Genomic DNA, 25,744 nt, shown 5'->3' on the forward strand with positions numbered 1-25,744 from the left:
CCCCGCCCTGGCCCGGCCCAGCCCTGGTTTCCTTGTGGGGCCATCCCTCTGGCACGTGGCTTAGACCTCAGCTGCCCTCCTCATCTTTCCACGGTCCCCTGACTGAATGGCATTTGCCGTTTCCAGTCATTTAACAAACACAAAGCACAAGGTACCTTTCCTAGATCTAGAGAGCCCTTGGTAAGGAAGCCACCCAGGCCCCGCCCTCAAGGTGTTTACCTTCTGCTGGGGGGTGGCCTTAGTGATTATGGGGTGGGGCTGTGAAACACTGTGTGGAGAATACTGTGCAGGGGCGTCCTAGGGCTGTCTGGTCTGTGGAGCCCAGACCTCGTGGTGATTCATCACCCCTGTGGGATCAGGAGCTCCCCTGGGGCAGGACTTGTTTCCATAGCCCAGGCCGCAGCATGGTCCCTGGTGCTTACCCAGTGCCAGTGACCATTTGCTGAGAGAATGGCAGTTACTTGTTGCCAGTGGGACCACTCCCGGCACTCTGTAGGATGCAGACAGCCATCCCAAGACCTCCTCTGGCTCTCTTCCCACGAGAGGTTTCCCAGCTCTGCTGGTGGGTGTCTCGAGGGGCTTCTGGACCCCATGGCACCAGCCCTCTTCCTATGCTTGCATCCCTGCCCCTCACCACACGGCCCTTGGCCCTTTAGCCTAGTGGAGTTGACGGAAGAGATCTTGAAGCTGCTGATGGAGCTGGTCTTCCGCCTGGTGTGCAGCGGGGAGCTCAGTCTGGCCCGGGTGCTCCGGAAGAACATCCTGGACAAGGTGGACCAGAAGAAGCTGCTCAGGTGTGCCAACTCCGACCAGCCCCTGGCGGCCAGGGGCGTAGCAGCCAGGTGCGCCACCCGCCGTCCATCCTGGGCTTCTCCGGGCCCTACCTCTGGCGAGAGCCGTACCAGCAGCCGTCTCTCCATTCCATTTCCTTCAGTGCCCCCCCCCCAGCCCCCGGTACCGCCCGGGCCCTGCGACGAGGTCCCTCAGGGACAGCCCAGGGGTTCCCCCGGGGCTGGGCCCCTTCTCCCGGGTTACGTTGTATGACTGATCACCGTTTTAGTAGGAAGTTGGGCAGCAGGGCGTGTAGGGGCTTACCAGGACGGGACAGGGACGCCTTTCAGGCTGTGGTCAGCGCCTCATTCTCTTCCCGGCGCTAACGTGGCAACTTAATTCTTACCGCCCCCTGTGCCATCCTGACCGTCCCTGGGAACCTGTGTAGAGGTTCCACTGGCCCTCTCCCGAGACCATGGAGGTTTGTTGATTTATCACCTCTTTGTTGGTGTCTCAGCTCCATTCGCCTGGCACCATCTTTGTTCCCACTGGGCCCTGAAGTGGGGTCGGGCTGTGCGTTCGCAGGCCGCTGAGCTTGCGGGCTCGCGAGTGGAACCACCGAGCCTGCCGGGCGGAGGCAGGGAGGAAGGCAGGCCCCGTGGTCCCAGGGAGACGCGTGCAGTCTGGTCTTGACCCGCCCCCGACCGGCTGCGTGGCCTCCGTGCTGCTGCGAAGCAAGTCGTGTTCCGTCAGCTCTGAGGCCCGAAGTGCGGCCCCCACCGTCCCGTCCTCTGACCACTCATCTCGTGCCTCTGTCTTCCAGGCCCGGGACCTTGCATGACTTCCACAGCCATGAGATAGCTGAGCAGCTCACACTGCTAGACGCCGAGCTCTTCTATAAGATAGAGGTATGGCCTCGCGTGGGGCGGGGAGGGCTGCTGCTCGGCCCCGACTGAGAAAGGCCACCGCGTCTCAGCAGAGCCAGCGGGCCCCGGCTCGATCCGGCCTACCTGCTTTTTCAGATTCCTGAGGTTTTGCTTTGGGCCAAAGAGCAGAACGAGGAGAAGAGCCCCAACTTGACCCAGTTCACAGAGCACTTCAACAACATGTCCTACTGGTAAGGAGGGCCCTCGGTGCACAGCACTTCTGGATGGGCGCCCGCGTGTCCTTCACAGAGAGCGCCCCGGGCAAGGAGAAAGAGGCGCCCTTTCATTCCTCCCAGCTCCTTCTGGGGCCCTGTGGGCACTCCTTGTGGGGCAGGGACGGGACAGGGCGTGTCTTGCACGTTGGAAGGGGCCACCTGGGGGGTGGGTGGAGGAGGACTCCGCCAGGATTTATTAGTAATGTCTGCTACCGAAGGCGGCAGGGGAGCGGGTGTTCAACTTGGCATCCTGCACTGGTCGTTGCCAGTCTCCCCACTGCCAGGCGGCCTCAGGACTAACCCTCACACCAACTCTGCCTGAAAGAGAAGTAGAGCACAGGAGTGGCTGTGTGAACGCTTCTATTCAGCCTTCAAGTCTTACAGCAGAGTGAAGCCCAGAAGGGCACGTATGTTGTAACATACAGCAGAACTGTGGGCTCTTAAAGACGCGACTCAAGGGTGTCCACGGCCTCTCGGCCTCAGTAGAGGATGGTTGGGTGTGGCGGCCAGGCAGTCTCTTACTGACCCCCGGACACACACACAATCCATCCCCACCACCAGGGAAACGTCTGTTTTTTAAGTGCTCTAAGGACTGCTCTTTGGAGGAGAGTTGGGTCCTCTCCCACTTGCCCTGCTTCTCTCTGCACCACAGGAAGCGTTTCACTCGTCAGCAGCACATGCTCAGCGTAGCAGCCCAGCAGAGGACGAGGTGGTTTCCAGGGCAGACAAGCCGTGCAGCCCTGAGCATGGCCTCCAGCCCCGCCCCTTGCTGGGCGCGGGGGCTCCAGACACACCCCCTGGGGCCTGCCTAGGAGGAGATGCGGGTGGAGCCCCTTCAGAGCCCCAGTGCTCGAGGTGGACTCGGTGCCGGTGCCCTTTAATGGGTCAGAAGAGGGGCACATTCTCTGGGTGACGGGCGGTGGCCCTTGTGAAAGCACAGGGGGTCGAGGCCACCGTGAGGTCCTCGTGCAAGGCTGGCCTTTGGCTTTGGTTGCTGCTAAGTTTCTGAGAGGTGCCCTCCCTCATGGCCAGCAAGGTGGCCTCTTAGCCCACACGCCCACTCATCTCCGAGCTAATCCTGAGGCCACTCGCTGAGCGTTTCCAGCCGCCGTGGTGCTCACGGTCAGCGCTCACCGGGAGAGCGTCCATCCACACAGTCAGACGTCCCAGCCACTGGATCTCTCTGTGGCCTCTTACCTATCCCTGGGGTGCCATGAGCTCCTTCAGAGCAGAGACGGGGGTACACCTGGTGCCTCGTGAGCCCGGGGCACGGGCTCCTGGCCAGCTGGTACAGGTGCCCCCGTCCCATTGCCACCAGAGGCCTGAAGAGAGACGGGTCAGCTCAACTGTCTCTTTCTCCCCTTGGTCTGTGCAGGGTCCGGTCCATCATCATGTTACAGGAAAAGGCCCAAGACAGGGAACGGCTGCTCTTGAAGTTCATCAAGATCATGAAGGTAACTGTGGGCACCCTCCCCAGAGCCTGCCACAGGAGCCCCTGCCTGCCCGCCCGCCCGCCCATCCCTGCCTCCACCCTCTCTCTGCAGCACTTACGGAAGCTGAACAACTTCAACTCCTACCTGGCCATCCTCTCGGCGCTGGACTCGGCCCCCATCCGCAGGCTGGAGTGGCAGAAGCAGACCTCAGAGGTGGGCGGCTGGGAGGGCAGCTGTGGGACGCGAGGCCCGGCTGTGGTGGGACGAGCTCTGCCCCGCCCTGCCCTAGTTTCCCGTCTCTAAGCTCCAGCCACTGGGCCCTGCAGGGCTCGGTGTTAGTGACTGACGGGGTTGTCACGTCACGTCACGTCACGTCCTGCTGCCTGTACCGCAGAACCATGCCTGGGCCCCAGCTTCACCTTCTGCTTCCTGCCCTCGATCCGGGCTTCTAGAGGGGCTCCTTTGGGTGCGGGCCGCACTAGGCATTGGGATGTAGTGTGGACAGGCTAGACCCGTTATTAGGTGGAGCTCTTCAGGGCAGGTACTACAGGGGGAAGGATGGGGTGCCGAGCAAGCATGTGAACGAGGAGCCTGGGCCAGCCTGGGGCTCAGGGAGGCCCCCTAAGGAGGTGTCGATCACACCATGACCCGAATAGGAGCTTCCTGGGAAGGGAGGGGAATTCCCATCAGAGGGGACAGAGGAGGACAGAGGTCAGCGTGGCCACGTCACTGGGGAGGATGGCTCTGCATAACAGGGGTCTTGGGGGACCTGGCAAGGAATTGGACCTTTATGTTTGTGTGGGTGCTATTCCTGGAAGGGAGACAAAGCCCACAGGGCTGTGTCGCCTGGGCTACCTGGGGGTCGTCTCAGGGGGCAACATAAAGGGACAGTTATAAGACAGTGGTGTATGGAGAAATGGGACATTCACACCAGCTGCTCCAGGAACACATAACAGGCCCTGAGGAGGCAGGGAAGGCTTCCTGGAGGAGGTGACACATCAAGGTGAGAGGCACATAGCAGGCGAAGGCACAGGACAGGCAAAACCTCACCCACGCTGCGTGCAGGAGCAGCGAGCTCACCCGCCATCCCTGGTGGACTCTGCCGTGAGGCGCGAAGGCAGGCTCGGGACCGGGAGTGACATGGTCCAGTGTGTGCTTTTGAGGTTCAGGCGGGCTGCAGCACTGAGCACAGCCAAGCAGGAGCCCAGCTCGAGGTCCAGCACACGGGGCACTGGCTGCTCAGAGACGCGGTTCTTTATCGGCACCGCGGCCCACTTACCCATGGAAGGCCTGGCCTGGCTGGGGCGGGGCGGGGCGGGGCCTGGCTCTGGGGTTGGTGGGGGGAGGGGCCGGGGCTCGGTGCCCCAGCGTTGGCGCTGTGCTCACGGACTGCGCGTCCCTCCTGCCAGGGCCTGGCGGAGTACTGCACGCTGATTGACAGCTCATCCTCCTTCCGCGCCTACCGGGCCGCCCTCTCGGAGGTGGAGCCGCCGTGCATCCCATACCTGTGAGTACAGCCTCCCAACTGGGTTTGCCCCTCGTGTGCTCTGGGGAAGATACAGTGGGCCCACCATAGAGAAGCCCTCACTTAAAGGCTTCCAACCCAGACGTTTGTGCTTCTGTTTGAACTTTAAAAATAAAATGTGCTCCTCCTTAAACAATTTAAATGAAAGAGGGGCCCAGTGAAAATGGTTCAGCCTTCCCCACCGCCCGGTCCTCCCACGCCTCCTCTCTTCCCTCATCTGCCAGTGGGCTTGTTTAGGCGCCCATGTGGACAGCCGTGTAGCACCTCTCTTCCCCCACCAGCGGCAGCGTGCTGTAGTCCAGCTGTCCTCAAGCTTAGCTGCACATCACAGCCCCCGGAGGGCGCTCCTGTCACCCCAGGAACCCTGAGCGTCCTTGGCGTGAGGCAGCTCAGGGAGCGTTTCCCCACGTGTGGGCCACAGACTAAACGTGTCTCACCAGAAAGAATCCCAGGTCACGTAAGCTTGGGAAACAGGAAAAATTGAAGCCAAACAGTTTTCTTTGTGCGGGACTCACCGGACCCCTTAATATGCTAGTGGACGGTGGGAATCTCCCAGAGGGACAGGAGGCTCAGCGCTGTCCCGGGCTGAGTGTGCGGCGGCACGGCCCTGGCCGCCATGCTCCGAAGTGTACACCTTGCAGCCGACGGCCCTGCTGTGCTTCCTAGCCTTCCTGCCCTGGCCGAGCACGACACCCCTCCCCAGCCGGGCTGCTTGGGTGGGTGTGGCTGTGCCCCCCCGCCCCAGGCTGGGCTCTCCCTGTGCAAGACCCACCCCGCCACCCAAGTTCAGGGTGGTGTCATTCTTTCCTGCTCATCTGTTACTTGTACCGCTCTGCTGGGCTGGGACGGCTGTTGAAGAGGCTCTGTAGCAGGTGGGCCTGAGCCCGCTCTCCGGAGACCAGAACCTGAGTCAGGAATTCGCGCCGCCCCTCCCCGCAGACGCGCTTGTGGGTTTGGCAGCTGCTCGGGCTCTGGCTCGCCCATCAGCCGACTACCTGCCAGGTCACCCTCCAGAGTCTAACCTGCTTCTTCGTCCTCCCAGGGGGCTCATCCTGCAGGACCTCACCTTCGTTCACCTGGGAAACCCAGACTATATTGACGGGAAGGTGAATTTTTCCAAGCGTTGGCAGCAGTTCAACATCCTGGACAGCATGCGGTGCTTCCAGCAGGCGTGAGTACTGCCGCCCTGAGGGACCGGGTGGGCAGGGCGCCCTGAGCAGAGACCCCCGGGGACCCAACAGCTGCTCCTGCCAGTGGGGCACAGGGCCTACCCCCAGAGCTGGCCGCCAGCTTGTCCTCCACCATCCCGTGGCGGGGGGAGGCTGGCGAGCCCTGGCCCTCCTTACTCCGGGGCAGTGGGGTCTCCCTGGGACCTCGTGCAGAGGGGAGCCTGGCTGCAGGGTGCTGCTCCGGGAGCCCCTGCACAGAGCAGAGCACAGCTCTGGGGTGCAGCTCACGCTCTGAGCACAAGCGTCCCATGTGGGCGCCCCTGCCCCGTTAGTCTGCTGGGGCGGCACACGTAGCACCTCCAAGGGGTCTTGGGGCTGTCGGCCCCACACTGGCTCCCACTGGCCACCCTCCTCCCTCCACCAGGCATTATGACATCAGGAGAAACGACGACATCATCAACTTCTTCAACGACTTCAGTGACCACCTAGCCGAGGAGGCGCTATGGGAACTCTCTCTGAAAATCAAACCCAGGAACATAACACGGAGGAAAACAGACCGGGAAGAGAAGACCTAGGAGCAGGTGCCACAAGCGAGGAGAACTCGAGAGGCTCAGAGGGCCGCTCCGAGGCCGGAAGGGACTTTGGACCTGTTACGCGGCACTGGCACGTGTCCTGGCCTCAGAGCCACCAGGCCCATCCAGGCCGCTGCTGTGCTGGGCAGGCGTCCGGAGCCGCAGCAGCTTCCTGCCCCTCCTCCACAGGAGCAGACCCCCAGCCCGGGGGAGCCAGCGGGCGGTCTCACTGCTGATTTGTGAACTGGGGGTTTGGGTTTGGTTTTGGTTTCTGCTTTTGCTCTGTCTTCCGCTCTCCCTCTCTCCCCCTCCCCCCAAGCCTGGGAGCAGTGCAGGGACTTCAGCAGCAGCCCAGGAATGGTGGGAGTCTTCTGAATCTCCTGAAATGACAGATGAGTAGAGGCCCAAGGAGCCTCGGGGCGGGGGCTGCTCTCCCCGTAACCTTCAGTTGGGTGGGCACAAACTAGAGGAGACCCGGGGAAGACTCCTTTCACTTTCCATGTCCTACTTTTTAAGTGGAGGATGATGTGAGCTTCTCACCTGGCCCAGAAGGGTACGGCAGGTGGCCTTTCAGCAGCCCTGGGGCTGTTGCTCCCGTCGCAGTACTGGTCCGCCCTTGCTGGGTCACAAGCAGCAGCCGTGGCTGTCGTGTTTTCGCCTCTTCACTTCCTCCGCCCCGTCCCACCGGCCCTCCCCATCCTCTGGCACCGTGGGAGCTGGGAAGCAGCAGCTGGAAAGGAAGGACTTGACCATCCAAGAAACACACTTTGAGTTGGGGCCAGTAGCTCTTGGTGAGTTAATCTGGGGAGAGGGGAGGGGCATTTCTGTTGGGGGGAGGGCCGGCAGCCCCCTCCTCTGTCGCTTGCTGTGTGCCTTAAACTCCATCTCCTATCCGTCCCGCCCTGCGGGCTCCCCTCGTCCCTGGCGCTGAGCCTGGTGGGCCCAAAGGGGCTCCCCTTTGCTCATCAGACCTGCCAGCCTGACCAGCTCTCCCGTGGGAAGGACAGGGTGTCCCTGGCGCGGAGGCGCCCCCTGGGGTTGAGGGCCACGGCTCACCTGCCAGCCGGCAGCGAGGCACAGCGTCTTCAGAAGCAGGTGCTCTTTCCAGCCTCGTCCTCCAGAACCAGCCCCGCTGCTGCGGTGGACGAGCTGAGGCCAGGTCTGCGGGGGCTCTCCACGCCCACTGGCCTCCGCGCCAGCCAGACGTGGGCCTGCGGGCAGGCTGCCATCAGAATCCGACGGCTGCCCGCCTCCTGTTTTGTTCGTTTTACGTAATTGAGAGCTCACCTCTCCTGGGTTTGGGACTCGGGCAGGCGAACACCAGGCTCAACCCGGGCTTAGCCCAGTTTAAACAGAACAAAAGTAGAAAGCAACATCTGTTAACTGTTTAAAGAAACAGCCACGTCACTTTGAGTCCTTCATGGGTCTTGGAACAGCTTTTGTCAAGAGGCTGTCTGTCCTGTGCACAGAGGGGAGGAATCTGTGAAATGTCAGTTACGACCCCTCAGGCAGCGATCCTGCAGCAGCGGGCGGAACGCGTCACTTTATTATTTAAAGAGTGTGTGTATAGAGTCGCTGGTTATGAACAATATTGTGTGTGGGGTTGGGTTTTAGTTTGTTCCCGCTTTTTTAAGTCCTCTCATTTCAGTCTTTCCCTCCTTCCCATCTTCCTCCTGGCCTGGCCCTGCTCTGCTGCTGCTGCTGTGTGTAGCCGCTGTGTGCTCAGGGCCCATGGGCTGTGTGGACTGCGGTTCCCTGGGGCCTCCCTCCATAGGCGGGCAACTGTCGACACTGTGCTTCAGGCTCAGCGTCCCAGCCGCGAGCTGGACGGGGCTCGGGGGCTTCACCGTCCCTCAATTCAGAACAGACCCTGCACCCACACCTCCCCGCCTTGCCAGGAGCCCTGGCTCTGAGCCGAGGCACTGGGCAGGCAGTGCAGGTGGACAAGGGGCCGGCGTGGCCAGGTGACCCTGCATGAGGACAGCAGGTGCAATGTGTGTTTTAACTTATTGGCTGACAGGCTTCCCCACCTTGACCTCATCGAGACACATTCTGGCTCTGGGAGTTGCCAGCCTGGCTGTGGTTTGTCTGCCTCAGGGGCCAGATCAGCTGTACGAATCAGTCTTTACAACAAAGACACCCTCGGGAGGATTCGTTCCCTGCAGAGGCAGTTCTCACCTGCAGGTGTGGGTGGATCAGGGCAAGGGCAGGCACGCGCCAGGGCTGAATTAAAGCCCCGATTCTGAGCAGCGCCTCCCTCCCACGGCCCCGCGCCTCCCCAGTGTTACATTGTAATATATCCCCGACTAACCTGGCTGATGGTGGCATCTTCCTGCAGACATTTCAAACCTGTAACTTTTATATGAAAGGAAAATAAACACAGATGAAAGCCGCGGCCACCTGTGTACCACATGCCGTGTGTGTCAGAGTGACAACTGAGCTGTCTCCTTTCTGTGACGACCTCGTGGGCTGGGCGCCTGGCAGGGGGTGTTGGGGGGGTCTTTTGTCCCCATCTCTGTGGTCCCTTCTCTGTTCCCCAGTTTCTCCATCTGGAAGTGGGGGTAATGACAGCTCTACCTTATACAGTCTGTGAAGGCTCAGCAAGTTATACCTGGAACAGTATCTGGTGAGCTGTCACCACTATTATTACTTAGCATATATTGAGTACCAAGCACTTTGCAGGCAGCTTTACCTCACTGAATCCTCTTAATTTAAAAATGATACAAGTGAACTACTGCAACCATAATAAGTACTACAAAGAAGAGGTACTTAACATTAAAGAAATTAAGTTGGATTTGAAATCCACTCACAAACATCAGGTCCAGACAGGCTTAACAGGTAATTTATGCTAAACAAACAGGTAGCTTCAGTCTTAGGCGAATGCCCCTGAGAACAGAAGAAGGGAAACACTTCTCAACTTGTTTTATGAGTGGAATACAACCTTGACACCAAATCCAGACAAGGACAAGAAAGAAAATTATAGGCAAAATTACTGATGCAAAAATTATAATCTTAGCAACCCCAAACCAGTGATAACGTAAAACTCAAGACTCCCCATTGGGCACATCCTCAAATGCAAGGATGGAGTGATGATAGTACTTGATCCCTTTTCTTAGACCCTTATTTGGGCATTCCCATCTGGTACGCCTTTCCTTCCTGGGGAACTGAGAACAGGGTGCCACCTCCATGTGTACTTTCTCCATTATGGCATACTTAGATTCCAGGTGTTGAGATGGCAGAGCCCTAACTGGAGGGAGCCCAGTCAGGGACGACTCCCACTGTTCCACACTGGGCTTTACACGAATGAAAAATGAATTTGCACTTACCAATAAGCTGCTGAGATTTCAGGGCTTGTAAGTTTTCACAACATGGCCTAGCCTCTCCTGAATAAACTACATTAACAGATTAAAGGAAGAACACCATATAATCACCTCAGTAGTCAGAAAGACCACTGTTAAAAAATTAAAACACCCATTCATAATTTTTATTTAAAAAATAACAGTCTTAGGTAAGTAGTAATCAAAAACTTCCTTAATCTAATAAATGTTACTTTCTAAAATCCTATGCAAACATTATACTTAATGGTGAAATATTTAAAGTTCCTTTAAAATAGAACAAGGTAAAGATCCCTCTGTCACCTTGTCTTTCATTGTCGTACCGGAGATACTAGCCAATGCAACAAGAAAAAATTAAGAGATTAGTAAGAAAATCACGGTAGTTAACAACGAACTACTAGAAAACATAATTCTTGAAATACCCAGTGTATACTAACATCACAATTCTTAAGGTACTAGGAATAAACCCAATAAGAGATGTATAAGACCTTATAGGAAAAAGGGTAATCTAGCAAGAGAATATAACGTGTAAATATTTACACACCCAAATACGAGCAACCTAAATATACGAAGCAAATAGTAACAGACTGAAAGGGAGAATAAACATGGGGCTTCCCTGGTGGCGCAGTGGTTGACAGTCCGCCTGCCGATGCAGGGGACACGGGTTCGTGCCACAGTCTGGGAAGATCCCACATGCCGCGGAGCGGCTGGGCCCGTGAGTCATGGCCACTGAGCCTGCGTGTCCAGAGCCTGTGCTCTGCAACAGGAGAGGCCACAACAGTGAGAGGCCTGTGTACAGCAAAAAAAAAAAAAAAAAAAAAGGGAGAATAAACAGCAATACAGTAATAGTAGGGAAATTTAATACCCCACTTACATCAATGGATAGATCATCCAGACAGAAAATCAATAAGCAAAACATTGGCCTTAAACACATTAGACCAGATGGACTTAAAGATACATACAGAACATTCCATCCAAAAGCAACAGAATACATTCTTCTAAGAGCACATGGAACATGCTCCAGCATTAGGCCACAGGTGTTTGTAAATGTACGAAGATTGAAATCATATCAAGCATCTTTGCCAGTCACAATGGTATGAAACTATAGAAATTACAAGAAAATGGGAAAATCCAAAAATATATGGAGATTAAACAATATACTACTGAGCAACTAATAGGTCAAAGAAGAAAATAAAAAATACATTAAGACAAATGAAAATGGAAATACAACATATCAAAACTTACAGGATGCAGCAAGAGCAGTTCTAAAAGGGAAATTCATAATAATAAACACCTAAATCAAGAAACAAAAAGCTCAAATACTAAATTTCAAGGAACTAGAACAAATGAAACCCAAAGTTAGAAGGAAAGAAAGAAAAGATTAGAGTGGAAATAAACAAAATACAGACTAAAAAGACAATAGAAAAGATCAATGAAAGAGCTGGTTCTTTGAAAAGATAAACAAAATGGACAAACCTTTAGCTAAACTCACCAAGAAAAAAAGAGAGTACTCAAAATCAGAAATGAAAGAGGAGCTATTACAACTGATACCACAGAAATACAAAGGCTCCTAAGAGACTTCTGTGAACAATTATATGTCAACAAATTTGACAACCTAGAAGACACAGATAAAAACCTAGAAGACACAGATAAATACCTAGACACATACAACCTACCAACACTGAATCATGAAATAAATCTGAACAGACCGATTACTAGTAAGGAGATTGAATCAGTAATCAAAAACCTCTCAACAAAAGTCTGGGACCAAATGGCCTCACTGGTGAATTCTACCAAACATTCAAAGAAGAAGTAATATCAGTTCTTCTCAAACTCTTCCAAAAACTAGAAGAGGAGAGAACCCTTCCAAACTCATTTTTTTTAAAAAAACAAGGCCAGCATTACCCTGTCACCAAAAACAGATGAGAATGCCACAAGAAAACTATAGGCCAATATCCCTGAGGAACATAGATGCAAATATCCTCAACAAAAAATATTAGCAAACAAAATTCAACAATACACTAAAAGGATCATACATCATTAGCAAGTTGCATCTACTCCAGAGATACAAGGATGGGTCAACATCTGCAAATCAATGTGATATACCACATTAATAAAATGAAGGATAAATACCAAAAGACCATCTCAATAGGTATTGTAAAAGCATTTGATAAAATTCAACATCATTTATGATAAAAATCTCACAGCAAAATGGGTATAGAGGGAACATACCTCAACATAATAAAAGTCATATATGACAAGCCCACAGCTAACACCATAGTGGTGAAAAGCTGAAAGCTTTTCCTTAAAGATCAGAACAAGACAGACACTGGAAAAAAATAATAAATTCCCTGGCAGTCCAGTTAGGACTCAGTGCTTTCACTGCTGTGGTGGGGGTTTAATCCTTGGTCAGGGAACTAAGATCCTGCAAGCCGCACAGCACAGCCAAAAAAAAAGATCAGGACAAGACAAGGATGTCCCCTGTCACAACTTTTATTCAACATAAGTATTAGAAATCCTAGCCAGAGCAGTTAGGCAAGAAAAGGAAACGAAAGGCATTCAAATTGAAAAGGAAGATATAAAACTATTTGCAGATGACATGATATTATATATAGACAACACTTGACTCCATCAAAAACTATTAGAATAAACAAATACAGTAAAGTTGCAGAATGCAAAATCGATGTACAAAAATGTTATGTATCTATACACTAATAGTGAATTATAAGAAATTAAGGGACTTCCCTGGTGGCGCAGTGGTTAAGAATCCACCTGCCAATGCAGGGGACATGGGTTCGATCCCTGGTCCTGGAAGATCTCACATGCCGTGGAGCAACTAAGCCCGTGCACCACAACTACTCTAGAGCCCGTGAGCCACAACTACTGAGCCCATGTGCCACAACTACTGAAGCACGTGTGCCTAGAGCCTGTGCTCCGCAACAAGAGAAGCCACCACAATGAGAAGCCCATGCACCGCAACGAAGAGTAGCCCCCACTCGCCCCAGCTAGAGAAAGCCCACACGCAGCAATGAAGACCCAACACAGCCACAAAAAATTAATGAATTAAAAAAAAAGAAAACCATCTCATTTATAATTTACAATTGCATCAAAAAGAAGAGCATACCTAGGAATAAATTCAACCAAGGAGGTGAATGACCTGTACACTAAAAATTTTAAGACATTAGTGAAAGATATTGAAGAAGACAAATAAATGGAAAGATATTCTGTGCTCATGGATTGGAAGAACTAATGTTGTTAAAATGTCCATACTACCCAAAACAATCTACAGATTCAATGCAATTCCTATCAAAATTCCAATGGCATTTTTCACAGAAATAGGAGAAATAATCCTAAGATTTGTGTGGAACCACAAAAGACCTTAAATAGCCAAAGCAATCTTGAGAGAGAAGAACAAAGCTGGAGCCATCATGCTCCCTGGTATCAAACTATATGACAAAGCTATAGTAATCAAAACAGTATGGTATTGGCATTAAAATCAGTATGGTATTGGCATTAAAAACAGACACATAGATCAACGGAACAGAACAAAGAGCCCAGAAGTATATCAACACATATATTGTCAATTTATGGCAAAGGAGCCAAGAATACACATTGGGGAAAGGACAGTCTCTTCAATAGATGGTGTTGGGAAAACCACTGTCTTACACCATACCCAAAAATTAACTCAATGTGGATTAAAGACTTGAGTGTAAGACCTGAAACCATAAAACTCCCAAAAGAAAACAGGCAGTAAGTTCTTTGACATCAGTCTTGACAACGATTTTTTAGATTTGAAGCCAAAAGCAAAGGCAACAAAAGCAAAACAATGCAAGTTGGGACTATAACAAAGTAAAGTTTCTGCACACAAAAGAAACCATCAACAAAATGAATTGACAGCCTATCAAATGGGAGAAAATATCTGCAAATCATATACCTACTAAGGGGTTGATATCCAAAATACATGAAAAAACTCATACAACTCAATAGCAAAAAAAAATACTTTTCGAAAATGGGCAGGTTATCTGAACATTTTTCTAATGAAGACATATAGATGTCCAACAGATACATGAAAAGATGCTTAACATCACTCATCATCAGGGAAATGCAAATCAAAACCACAATGAGATACCACCCCACACCTGTTAGAATGGCTATCATCAAAATGAAATAACAAGTATTGGTGAGGAGGTGGAAAAAAGGGAATCCTTGTGCACCGTTGGTGGGATAGTAAATTGGTGCGGCTACTATGGAAAACAGTATGGAGATTCCTGAAAAAATTAAAAATAGAACTACTGTATGAACTATCAATTCTACTTCTAGGTATTTATCTGAAGGAAACAAAAACACAAACTTAAAAAGCTATATGTAAGTGGTGCTGGGAAAACTGGACGCTACCTGTAAAAGAATGAAATTAGAACACTCCCTAACACCATACACAAAAATAAACTCAGAATGGATTAAAGACCTAAATGTAAGCCCAGACACTATAAAACTCTTAGAGAAAAACATAGGAAGAACACTCTTTGACATAAATCACAGCAAGATCTTTTTTGATCCACCTCCTAGAGTAATGGAAATAAAAACAAAAATAAACAAATGGGACTTAATTGGAAACATTGGAAAGCAACCATACTGCAATGAAAATTAATTTAAAAAATTAAATTTTAAAAAGCTATATGTGGGTGCAGGAGGGGTTATGAAAGCAGATACATTTTTATCTTTCTATAACAACAAACAGAAAGAGCTATATGCACCGCAATGTTCATGGCAGCATTATTTACTATAGCTAAGCCATGGAAGCAACCTAAGAGTCCACCAACGGATGAATGGATAAAGATGTGGTGTATACATACACAATAGAATATTATTCAGCCAGAAAAAATGAAATTTTGCCATTTGCAACAGCAAAGATGATCTTGAGGGCATTATGCTAAGTGAAATAAGCCAAAGAAAAGACAAATACCATATGGTCTCACTTATATGTGGAATCTGGAGCAAAAAAAAAAAAAAATACGACCTAGTTCACAGGTATAGAGAACAGACTGGTGGTTGCCTGAGGTAGGAGAGGTGGGCGAAATGGGTGAAGGGTGTCAAAAGGTATAGATTCTCAGTTATACAATAAGTCATGGGGGTGTCAAGTACAGCATAGTCACTATGGTTAGTAATACTGTAGTGCATATTTGAAAGTTGCTCATAGGGTAGATATTAAAAGTTGTCATCACGGGGCCTCCCTGGTGGCGCAAGTGGTTGAGAGTCCGCCTGCCGATGCAGGGGATACGGGTTCGTGCCCCGGTCTGGGAGGATCCCATATGCCGCGGAGCGGCTGGGCCCGTGAGCCATGGCCGCTGAGCCTGCGCGTCCGGAGCCTGTGCTCCGCAACGGGGGAGGCCACAACAGTGAGAGGCCCGCATACCGCAAAAAAAAAAAAAAAAGTTGTCATCATGGGCTTCCCTGGTGGCATAGTGGTTGAGAGTCTGCCTGCCGATACAGGGGACACAGGTTCGTGCCCCGGTCCGGGAAGATCCCACATGCTGTGGAGCGGCTGGGCCCGTGAGCCATGGCCGCTGAGCCTGCGCATCCGGAGCCTGTGCTCTGCAACGGGGGAGGCCACAGCAGTGAGAGGCCCGCATATCGGGGGCGGGGGGGGAGTTGTCATCACAAGAAAAAAATTTTTGTAACTATGTGATGATGGATGTTAACTGGGTTTATTGTGGTGATCATTTCGCAAAATATATAAACATCAATCGTCACATTGAACACCTGGAACTAATACTATATGTCAATTATGCCTCAATAAAATTATATATTTTTTAAATGAACAAATAAGGTTTCATTTAAAAATAATAAAGACCTTAATAGTTGAGAGATACACATATTCATGGGTAGGAAGATTAAGTTTCTTAAAGATGTCAATTATCCCCCATATTAATGTATATATTTCAAAACTATTCCAAAGAAAATCCCAACAGGATTTTATATGGTTCTTGACAAGTTTATTCTAAAAACGTTTAAGAAGGAATTTTCCACTTCTGGGAATGGCACACTAGGTAATTCAGACCAGCCCTCCTGCTAGGAAAGCTATACCAAGTATTTTTAAGTCCCTGCCTAGATTCATCAGAGAGCTAGGAGGTGAAGGAAGAATTACTGGGCCAGGATTCAGGAGGGGACAGAAATCCAGGGAGGAAGCCTGACATTTGGGGTCACAGTCCTGCCAATTCCAGAAGAGGTGTCTGAGAAGCTCGGCAGCACTTCTGAGAAAAGGGAGATTTAAAAAAAAAAAAGTCCAGAATTCATATTTTGAGACCCCAAAGGAGATACCTTCCAGCTGTGTGACTACAAGTATACCAGCCCTCACAGCCCTGTACCAAACCAGCTTCAGTCTGGATTCCTAGCACCCAGGCACCTGCCAGGAGCAAATGCAAAAGCCTCACTGAGGAGGCTGACATCATCCTAGGCCTCAATATATTTAATTTTTCATATACAACAAAAATTAACCAGGAACACAAGGGGACAAAGAAGCATGAACAGAAGAAGACCAGAAACAATGGACAGAATCAGACCTGCAGGGGCTGGGATTTTGGAGTTACCAGATGTAGTTGTGAAAGCACAACACATACTCTGTCTAGGTGTAAGACAGGACTGAGAATTTCAGCAAGTAATTGGATGTAAAATAGAGGGAAAATGGAAATTCTAGAACCAAAAAATGCATTAACTGATATAAGGAACTCAGTGAATGTGTTTAACAAAATTGGGACTTCCCTGGTGGTCCAGCGGTAAAGAATCCGCCTTGCAATGCAAGGGACGCGGGTTTGATCCCTGGTCGGGGAACTAAGATCCCACGTGCCGTGGGGCAACTAAGCCCACGCGCCACAACTACTGAGCTCGCGCGCCTCAGCTAGAGCCCGCGTGCCGCAAACTCCAGAGCCCACGCGGCCCGGAGCCTGCGCGCCACAGCCAGAGAGGGAAAACACGTGCGCCACAACTAGAGAGGCACCCGTGCTCCACAACGAAGAGCCTGCGTGCCAATGAAGATCCTGCATGCCTCAACTAAGACCTGATGCAGCCAAAAATAAATAAAATAAATAAATAATAAGTATTTAAAAAACAGAATTAGTGAACTGGAGATAGAATAGGAGCTAGGTGTGTAATGAAGCGTGAAGAGAGAAAAGTATGGACAAAACACAAGGCAGGAAGAGACGGGATGAGAAGTCTAAATAGAGTACCAACAGAAAAGGAAAAAACAAAGTAGAAGCAATGTTCACAGCCGTATTATTCACAATAGCCAAAAAGTGGAAATAATCCAAATGTCCACCAACTGGTCAAAGGATGAACAACACATACTTCCATATGATGGAACACCATTTAGCACTGAAGAGGAATGAACTGACACACAACATGGATGAACCTCAAAAACATGGGTATGAAGGATGCCAGATGCAAAAGACTGTATACTTCCTGCTTCTGTTTAAATGAAATGTACAGGAAAAGCAAATCTAGAGACGGAGAGCAGACCGGTGGTTGCCCGCGAGTGGAAACAGACTGCAGATGGCATGAGGGACCCTTTGGGGTGATGGAATTGTTTGAACACTGGTTCATGGCGATAGTTACGCAACTTTGTAAATGCACTAAATTTAATGTTATACTCAAAATGATATGTAGATCAAACCTCAGTAAAGCTGTTTTTAAAGAAGGTTCCAAAACTGATCGTGCCCGTTGTCAGTTTCTCCTCCCTCATGTCCACGTCTCCCGTTTATCGGCTGCTCTGCAGTGAGCATTTCCCGTGGGCAGGGAGCACAGGGTTTTGTCCCTGGAGGGGTCCTGCAGCAGGCGCCGGCTCCGGGTGTGGAGACCGCTTTTTTCTTCTCACTCTGACCGCAGGGCTACTAGAGGCACGTGTTGGGAGGCATCCAGTGCATTCTGCCCCGGCCACACCCTCTACCCATGCCTCGCTGTCTCTCGGCAAGCCTGCAGCCCAGCCTGACCCGCTCATCCTCTCACTGTGGCCCCCAGGCCTTGTGCCACCCTGTACACACGCCCACCTGCCAGCCTCAGCTCACCCAGCTCTGAACCAGCTCCGGCCTGGGTGACCCAGTGTGTTTCTCAGCACCCCCAGTGGACTGTAACCACACCTCCTCCAACGAGCTCTGAATCCTAGCAGGGGGACTCGGGCCCTCCTGAGTTTCGCTTTCCTCGGGTGTCCACCTTCACCCCTGGGTAACTTTAGCATTCCCTCTACACCGTCAGAGTCGCTTTTCTCTCATGGTTAATAATTCTTTATATTAATCTTTCTTGTTCAAATTACTCCAGAGTTTATGCCTTCTGACTGGTCCTTGACTGAAAAACATCAAGCCCTAAATTCAAGAAGCCTTATGAATCCCAGCAGGATAATTAAAAAGAAACACAGTGGTCCCTCAGTATCCACAGGGGATTGGTTCCAAGACCCGCTTTGGATACCAAAATCCACCGAAGTTCAAGTCCCAGAGTCAGCCCTCTGTACCCACGGGGTCAGCACCAGAGTCAACCTCAAATCTAAAACAGTATGTGACCCCACAGCTGGTTGGGCCCACAGATAGGGAGGGCTGACTGTACACATCTAAGCACAGCACAACAAAGACCCAACGCAGCCAAAAATAAAAATAAAAACCTTCTGAAAGACAAAGGCAGAAAGAACATCTTTAAGCAGATAGAGAAGGAAAAAAAAAAGGACACATTACCTTCAAAGGTAACAGTGAATGAGACTCCCCAGTAGAGGCACCTGGGGAGAGAAGTCGATGGAATATCTTCCGTACTGAAAGAAAATCACCAACCACACTTCTATACTCACTCTAAATCTCTTTCATGAATGAAGGTAAAAATCATGATATTGTCAGACAAACAAACAGAATTCATCACAAGCAGACCTACCCCAAGACAAGACTGAAGAGTGTTTTCAGGCCAAAGGGAGATAATCCCAAATGGAAAGTCAGACATGTAGGAGAGAAGGAAAAAGCCACAAAAACCAGTCAACATGTGGGTAAACCTAAATGAGCATGAACTGTATAAACAATAATCGTGTCTCATGGAGGTTTAAAATATGGAGAATTAAAATACAAACCAACAGTGTGTGATTCAGGAAGAAGACACATGGAGTTAGAGTATTCTCGAATTAGTTCTTGAATTGTCTAGAAAGGAGAAAAAGTACTAGGCTTTCAGAAGTCAAGAATGCAAGTGTGTAGTCTCTAGGGCACCACTGTAGAGTGAAAGAATGCATAACTGCCAAGCCAACAGAGAAAAAATATAAGGTTCACTCATCAAAACGATTTAACAATTTCTAAATATGTATGCATCTAACTACATAGCCTCAAAATATCTAAAGCAAGGGCCGACATGGAGAAATGGACAAATCTGAGATGCTAATGGGAAGTTTCAACACACCCCTCTGAGTAGCACTGTAAGAAATGACTAATCTTACACAGCACTTCCAAAAAGAAAATGAGAATCCCTTCCCAACTCTTGTAATGAGACCAACATAACCCTGCTACCAAAACAATAAACAAAAATGAAAATTACAGATCAATTTCACTTATGAACACAGATGCCAAAAACCCTAAACAAAATATCCACAATCTTCGATATAGAAAAAGGATAATACATCACGATCAAGATGGGTTTGTTCCATGAATGAAAAGTTACTTTAACATCCGAAAATCGACATTGTCACCATATTAACAGAATTAGTCAGATAATTTTCTCAGTGGATATGTAAAAGTAATTTAATAAAATTCAATATCCATGCATGATTTTTTAAAACTCTTAGCAGGGCTTCCCCTGGTGGCACAGTGGTTAAGAATCTGCCTGCCAATGCAGGGGACACAGGTTCGAGCCCTGGTCCAGGAAGATCCCACATGCTGCGGAGCAACTAAGCCCGTGGGCCACAACTACTGAGCCTGAGCCTGTGCTCTAGAGCTCGCGTGCCACAACTACTGAATCCCACACACCTAGAGCCCATGCTCTGCAACAAGAAGCCACCGCAATGAGAAGCCTGCGCACCGCAACGAAGAGTAGCCCCCGCTCACCACAACCAGAGAAAGCCAACGCACGGCAACAAAGACCCAACACAGCCAAAAAAAAAAAAAAAAATTTTATTTAAAAAAAAATTCTTAGCAAAATAGAAGAGTACTTCCTTAATCTGAAAAAGGATATCTATCTTTTACAAAAAAACAGAATGTTGAAGCCTTCCTTTTGAAACAAGGAAAAAGATAAAGTTGCCCACCGTCAGCACTGCTATCCAGCATTGTACCTGGGGGGCCCCAGCCAGTGCAGGAAGGAAAACACACAAAGAGCGTAAGGGTTGGAAAGGAAGATAAGCAGCTCATTATATATAGATGGTAATACTGTGTCAATAGAAAATTCAACAGAATCTCCAGAGAAGTTACTAGAATAAGTGAATTTAGAAAGTGTGCTGGGTTCAAAGTCAATCATCTGGAATCAATTGCATTTTTGTACACTAGCAAGTAACAAAAAAATATAAAAGTGATCATATTTATAATAGCATCAGAAAATCAAATACCTAGGGATACTAACAAAATATGCAAACTTTCTGCACACAAAAAAAATCAAGGGAACTGTTTAACGACCTACTAAACAAATAAGGAGATTCACCATGTTTGTTGGAAAACAGCACTGTTAAGATGTCTGTTGTCCCCAACTTAATCTATAGATTTAAAGCAGAGTCAAAATCCCAGTTTTTTAGGAGGTGGAAATTGACATATTAATTCTAAAGTTTATTATACATACAAATGATTTTAAATGACCAAGAATCTTAAAGATGGCGGGAGGACCTGACCCACTCAATGTCCAGACTTACAGTCAAGTCCCAGGCATGGGGTGTGATAGTGGTAACAAGAATAGACAAATGGATCTCTAGGATCTAGTCCAGGTGGGTGGCAGACCTAAATGTGAAAAAAAACCGAAAAGCTTCTAGATCTTGAAGACAACATAAGAGAATATCTTCATGACCTAGGAGTAGGGAAATTTTTCTTAAGCCTTAAAAAAGCATTATCCATAAAGGAAAAGATAAATTTGAATATATATTACAGTTGAGAACTTCTTTTCTATCGGATGCACCATTAAGAGAATGAAAAGGGAAGCTACAAAGTAGGAGAGAATATTTGCAATCCCTGAACCTAACATAGGACTCAGATCTAGAAAACACTAAAGAACTCCTCTGAACTGATAAAAGAAAGACATAAAAATGGGCACAAGATTTAAACAAGTACATTATAAAAAGAGAGATCCAAACAGCTGATGAGCATATGATAAAAAGCTCAATAGCATTCGTCAGAAAAATGCAAATTAAAGCCACAATGAAATACCACTACAGTGTTTTTTGTTTGTTTGTTTGTTTTTTGCTGTACGCGGGCGGGCCTCTCCCTATTGTGGCCTCTCCCGTTGCGGAGCGCTGGAGCGCTCCGGACACGCAGGCTCAGCGGCCATGGCTCACGGGCCCAGCCGCTCCGCGGCATGTGGGATCTTCCCAGACCAGGGCATGAACCCGTGTCCCCTGCATCGGCAGGCAGACTCTCAACCACTGCGCCACCAGGGAAACCCACCACTACAGTTTTAACAACCAGAAGCACTCAAATGTAAAAGACTGACAAACACCAGGGATTGATGAGTTTGTGGAACTGACCTCCCATCCGTTGCTGGTGGGAATGCAAAATGATGCAACCACTTTGGAATGGCAGCATCTGATTGAAGCTTTATCTTACACACTCACAACTTCCTCAGGAGAGCCTTTCTTTACCACTCTCCAAAGCCAAACACCTCTAGGCCACACCGGAGTGATTCTAAGACACACATATTTGAGCATCTCTGAAATCAGGGTGCACCCTGATGTAATCAGAGCTCTCATTCCAGATTTGCCCCCGTCACCTCTCCTTCATGGCCCTTTAGCCACAACACTGACAAATGTCTGTCGAAATGGACTGCTTTCTTCACTCCTGTGAATCCTGAAACTGCAATTACTGGGTCAAAAGACATGCACATTTTTTCCAGTTTTTTTTAATTACACATGAATACACCCATATTTTAAAATTCGGCACAAACCCTCCTAGTCCCAGTCCCTCCCCAAAGGCGGCCACTCTCAGCAGTTTGCAATATATGCTTCTAGACTCTGTTCGTTGCACTTACATGCATATTAATATATGGTACACATATTACTAGAAGCTACCATTAGCCCACTTTCCACAAAGATGGTAGCAATACACATCTACCAGTAATAAATGAGAGGGTCAGGACTTTGCCACCTCTAGAATCAACCTTTCTAATTTTTTCCCAATCTGATAAGTAAAAATCATCTCCTGGTTTAAGTCTGTACTTCCCTTATCCACGGCCCTCAACTCCATCTCTTCCTCGTATCTGGAATTCCAGATGTTAGGAGGTCTCCCCTTCCATCCTGCCTAACACCCTGAAGTTATACAAATATTCTCCTAAGCTTTCATCTACGATTGTTAGAGCTTTATTTCACACTACCTAGCTCTTTAAATCCATCTGGAATTTATTTTTACATACAATAGGGGAAGAAGAATTATTTTTCCAACCAGAGCGCCAACTCTGCTTACTGTCGGCCCTCCCTGACTCACTCAATTAAAATGCCATTTTGGTCAGATATTAATGTCCCATATATACTTGGAATGTTTGCTGGACTTTGTTTTTCACTGATCCATCTCTGTGGCAAAGCCATACTGCGCCTTGTTTATTGTAGCTTTATCGTAAGTTTCAAAATCTGGTGAAGAGGGCTTCCCTGGTGGCGCAGTGGTTGAGAGTCCACCTGCCGATGCAGGGGACGCGGGTTCATGCCCCGGTCCGGGAGGATCCCACATGCGGCGGAGCGGCTGGGCCCGTGGGCCATGGCCGCTGAGCCTGTGTGTCCGGAGCCTGTGCTCCACAACGGGAGGGGCCACAGCAGTGAGAGGCCCGTGGACCACAAAGGGGAAAAAAAAGAAAAGAAAATCTGGTGAAGAAAGTCCTCCCTCATTAAACTTTGAAAAATTATTAGCAGTTTTTGCACATTTTCCTTCCATATTAATTTTTAAAAACATCTTTTTCAGTTTTAAAAGCTTGGCTTTCTTGTTGGAAGTTCATTAAATCTGTTTATTTAAGAAGGCTGGATATTTTTATGATACTACATCTTCCTATCCAGATATTTTGTTCTTTGCTCTTTTTAGAGGAGTTTGGGCCTTTCTGAGCACTAGCTGTCCAGGAGTCCTTGTACCTTATGATACATGCGCTTGCCTTCCAAAAAACTAAACTAAAATAAAATTATTCTCTTCATCTGGATCTGGATCTTTCCTGTTAAGTTTATTCCTAGGTTTTACTGTTTTTATCACTATTGTGAGTGGAATTTTAAAGTTTTTCCACTTTTACCTGAATATTGCTATTGACTATTGTATACTTTGTATCCAGTCACTTCTCTGAGTTCTCTTATTTTGATTTTTTCATTGACTCTTGGATATTCTAGCTAGAGTTATCATTTTGTCTCTTCTAGTTTTCACACTACAAATTTCATTTTGCTGTTTCTTACATTAGCTAGAACCTCAAAACAATGTTGAACAGAGACTCTAGGGGGCACCCATGGCTTGGTCCTGGTTACTGTGGTTTTAGTAATTTCCCACTTAACACACGATAAGCTGTTGGTTCATCTACCAGCTTCAGCGGCACCTGGGAGCTCATGAGAAATGCAGGCTCTCAGGTCCTACTTACTGAATCAGGATCTGCATTTTAATAAGATTTCCCAGGTGTTTCATAATGTACTTTCAGGTTCAAGGCACACTGGTCTAGATGACTTCTTTCTATTCTGATTTTAGGTAAGAGCTTAGTAACAGGAAGAGCTATGGCAGTTGGGGCCTACCAAGTGCTTCTTGGCACCTACGGACCCCTAAAATACAGCTTCCTCCTTTTCCGCGGCAATCGTGCATTTTAGGGTTTGATATCCTAATTCTGGGCCACCCCATGTCCTAGACCGTGAGGCCACCTCTCAGGCTCCAAGCATCATCACTCCTCACCACCTACTTCTGCATCCCCATCTCTCCAGCCCCTGGAGCATTTCGAGGGCCGAGATGGGTTGTCGTCCTGCTTCAGCTCCCAGTCCTGGTTAGTGCTCAGAAAGCACCTGATTTAACTTGAGCTGTCAATCTTTTACGGCTCAGCCAGGGGGCCCCCCTTCCCCCTCTCGAGATGCAGATGGATTTCCTTGCTTTCTCATCACCTTTGGCCCGCGAAAGACCCTACAGAAATTCCCACCATCGGTACCCAGTGGCGCCACCGCCACGTGCACAAGTCAGACACCGCGCTGCACAGACTGGGCAAACCCCAGTGTCTCAGAGGGGCCGGCGTGGGAGCCCCAGGGCCCAGCTGTGGACAGATGCGTCCCACTCACCCTAAAGTGACCCAGGGCGAGCAACAGCCCCGAGGCAGCAATGAGACGCTCTGCCCAGGGTGTTGCTGTTTGTTTACTGACCGGACGTCATGGTCTTGCTTTCTGGACACGGGGTCATCAGGAGAGAGCCTGGCCCCCCGGACGGGGCTGGGATGCAGTACGACTGGCCAGGAGCGACCCAGGAGAGAGGAGGCTGCTCCTCTCAACTCCCCAACAGGGAGAAAGAAAGCCCAGCAGCTCTGCCCTGCGATCCCAGGGCTGGGCTGGGCGATGGGGAGGCCGGAGGTGGCAATGTCCTTCCAGATGGCTCTGAGGACAGTGCGGGCACTGGCCCCTCTGCTGGTCTCTCAGGGGTCAAGTGAAGGCCAGGGGCATGGGGCCACTGCCAGCATAGTTCCAGAAAGACCTCAGGCCCCTGTAGCACAGCTGGGCCTGGGCCCTGGGGCCACCTCGGGCTAGGACACTGCCTGAGGCCACCTGTAGGGGCAGAGGCCCAGCCGTGAGTGTGCTGAGGGCTGCAAAGCCCATCTTCTGAGCCTGCCCAGGTCCCCTCTAGGTGACAGATGGCCACCAGCAGGGATCCAAGTCCGCAGAAAGAGTTTGGCCAGGTCAGGAGTCCCTGGTGTCCTGACGTCCCCGAAGGAGCCACCGGCCCTCAGGGCAGGTAGAGGGCCACCACCACGTAGATGACCCAGCTGGTGGACACGAAGACCCCAAAGAGCAGGCTGAAGAGCACAAGCGAGCGGGCCTTGCGCGAGGCCTCCTCAGCCTGGGCCAGGTCCCCCCTGCCCAGGGCCGCACGAGTCTGCAACGAGATGGGGGGATGAGCAGACACAGAGTCCCCACTCCCTCCCGGAGGCACCATCAGGCCCGGCCCCAGTGCGCAGGCTGGACAGCTGACCCCGTGAGGCGGTCAGGGGCCTTCCCTGGGCCACAGCTCGCGAAGGAGCACCAGCGATGGAGGTGGTGGCTGCCGGCTCCCGGGCTCTGGCCACGGGCCTGACCCAGGTCCGCACCCTCCATCCCATCGCCTACAATCCTCACAACAACCCTGAGTTTGGTGTCCTCATTGTCCCCACTTTGAAGATGAGGAGACGAAGGCTCAGAGAGGTTAAGTGACACACCCTAGCTGGTGGTGGAGCCAGAACTGACAGGCAGGCAGCAGCCTCCAGAGTCCCGCCTCTGAGCTGTCCTGAGACTGTCTTTCTCCCCACAGCCCTGTCTTGCTTATGACGGGGGAGCTTGACCATGGAGGGAGGTCCGGGCTGTCACCAGGTCAGCCGTGAGCAAAAGCCCCAGGGCCTTCCTACTCTATTAGAATGTCCTCACATTGGCATCATGCTAAGTCCCCAGGGTCTAACCTCTTGCCTGGCAATGGT

General features: G+C 49.8%; 2 protein-coding genes across 13 annotated transcripts in view; one reads left to right on the forward strand and one right to left on the reverse strand.

Annotated features, from left to right (window-relative positions):
* RAPGEF1 (Rap guanine nucleotide exchange factor 1) overlaps positions 1–9,046 on the forward strand; it is a 152,649-nt gene extending 143,603 nt beyond the window's left edge. For all 11 annotated transcript variants that reach the window (XM_060101732.1, XM_060101739.1, XM_060101734.1 and 8 more), the window contains 8 exons: positions 657–842; positions 1,595–1,679; positions 1,794–1,888; positions 3,288–3,366; positions 3,457–3,558; positions 4,755–4,852; positions 5,913–6,041; positions 6,464–9,046. In XM_060101732.1, coding sequence (XP_059957715.1) covers positions 657–842; positions 1,595–1,679; positions 1,794–1,888; positions 3,288–3,366; positions 3,457–3,558; positions 4,755–4,852; positions 5,913–6,041; positions 6,464–6,614 — 925 coding nt within the window. In that variant the 3' untranslated portion in view covers positions 6,615–9,046. The remainder of the gene's footprint in view (positions 1–656; positions 843–1,594; positions 1,680–1,793; positions 1,889–3,287; positions 3,367–3,456; positions 3,559–4,754; positions 4,853–5,912; positions 6,042–6,463) is intronic.
* A 12,941-nt stretch (positions 9,047–21,987) lies between these two features.
* PRRT1B (proline rich transmembrane protein 1B) overlaps positions 21,988–25,744 on the reverse strand; it is a 30,790-nt gene continuing 27,033 nt past the window's right edge. For both annotated transcript variants that reach the window (XM_060102164.1, XM_060102165.1), the window contains one exon: positions 21,988–25,170. In XM_060102164.1, the coding sequence (XP_059958147.1) occupies positions 25,021–25,170 (150 nt within the window). In that variant the 3' untranslated portion in view covers positions 21,988–25,020. The remainder of the gene's footprint in view (positions 25,171–25,744) is intronic.

This window comes from Mesoplodon densirostris, chromosome 6, assembly GCF_025265405.1.
Source record: "Mesoplodon densirostris isolate mMesDen1 chromosome 6, mMesDen1 primary haplotype, whole genome shotgun sequence".
Classification (NCBI taxonomy): Eukaryota; Metazoa; Chordata; class Mammalia; order Artiodactyla; family Ziphiidae; genus Mesoplodon; species Mesoplodon densirostris.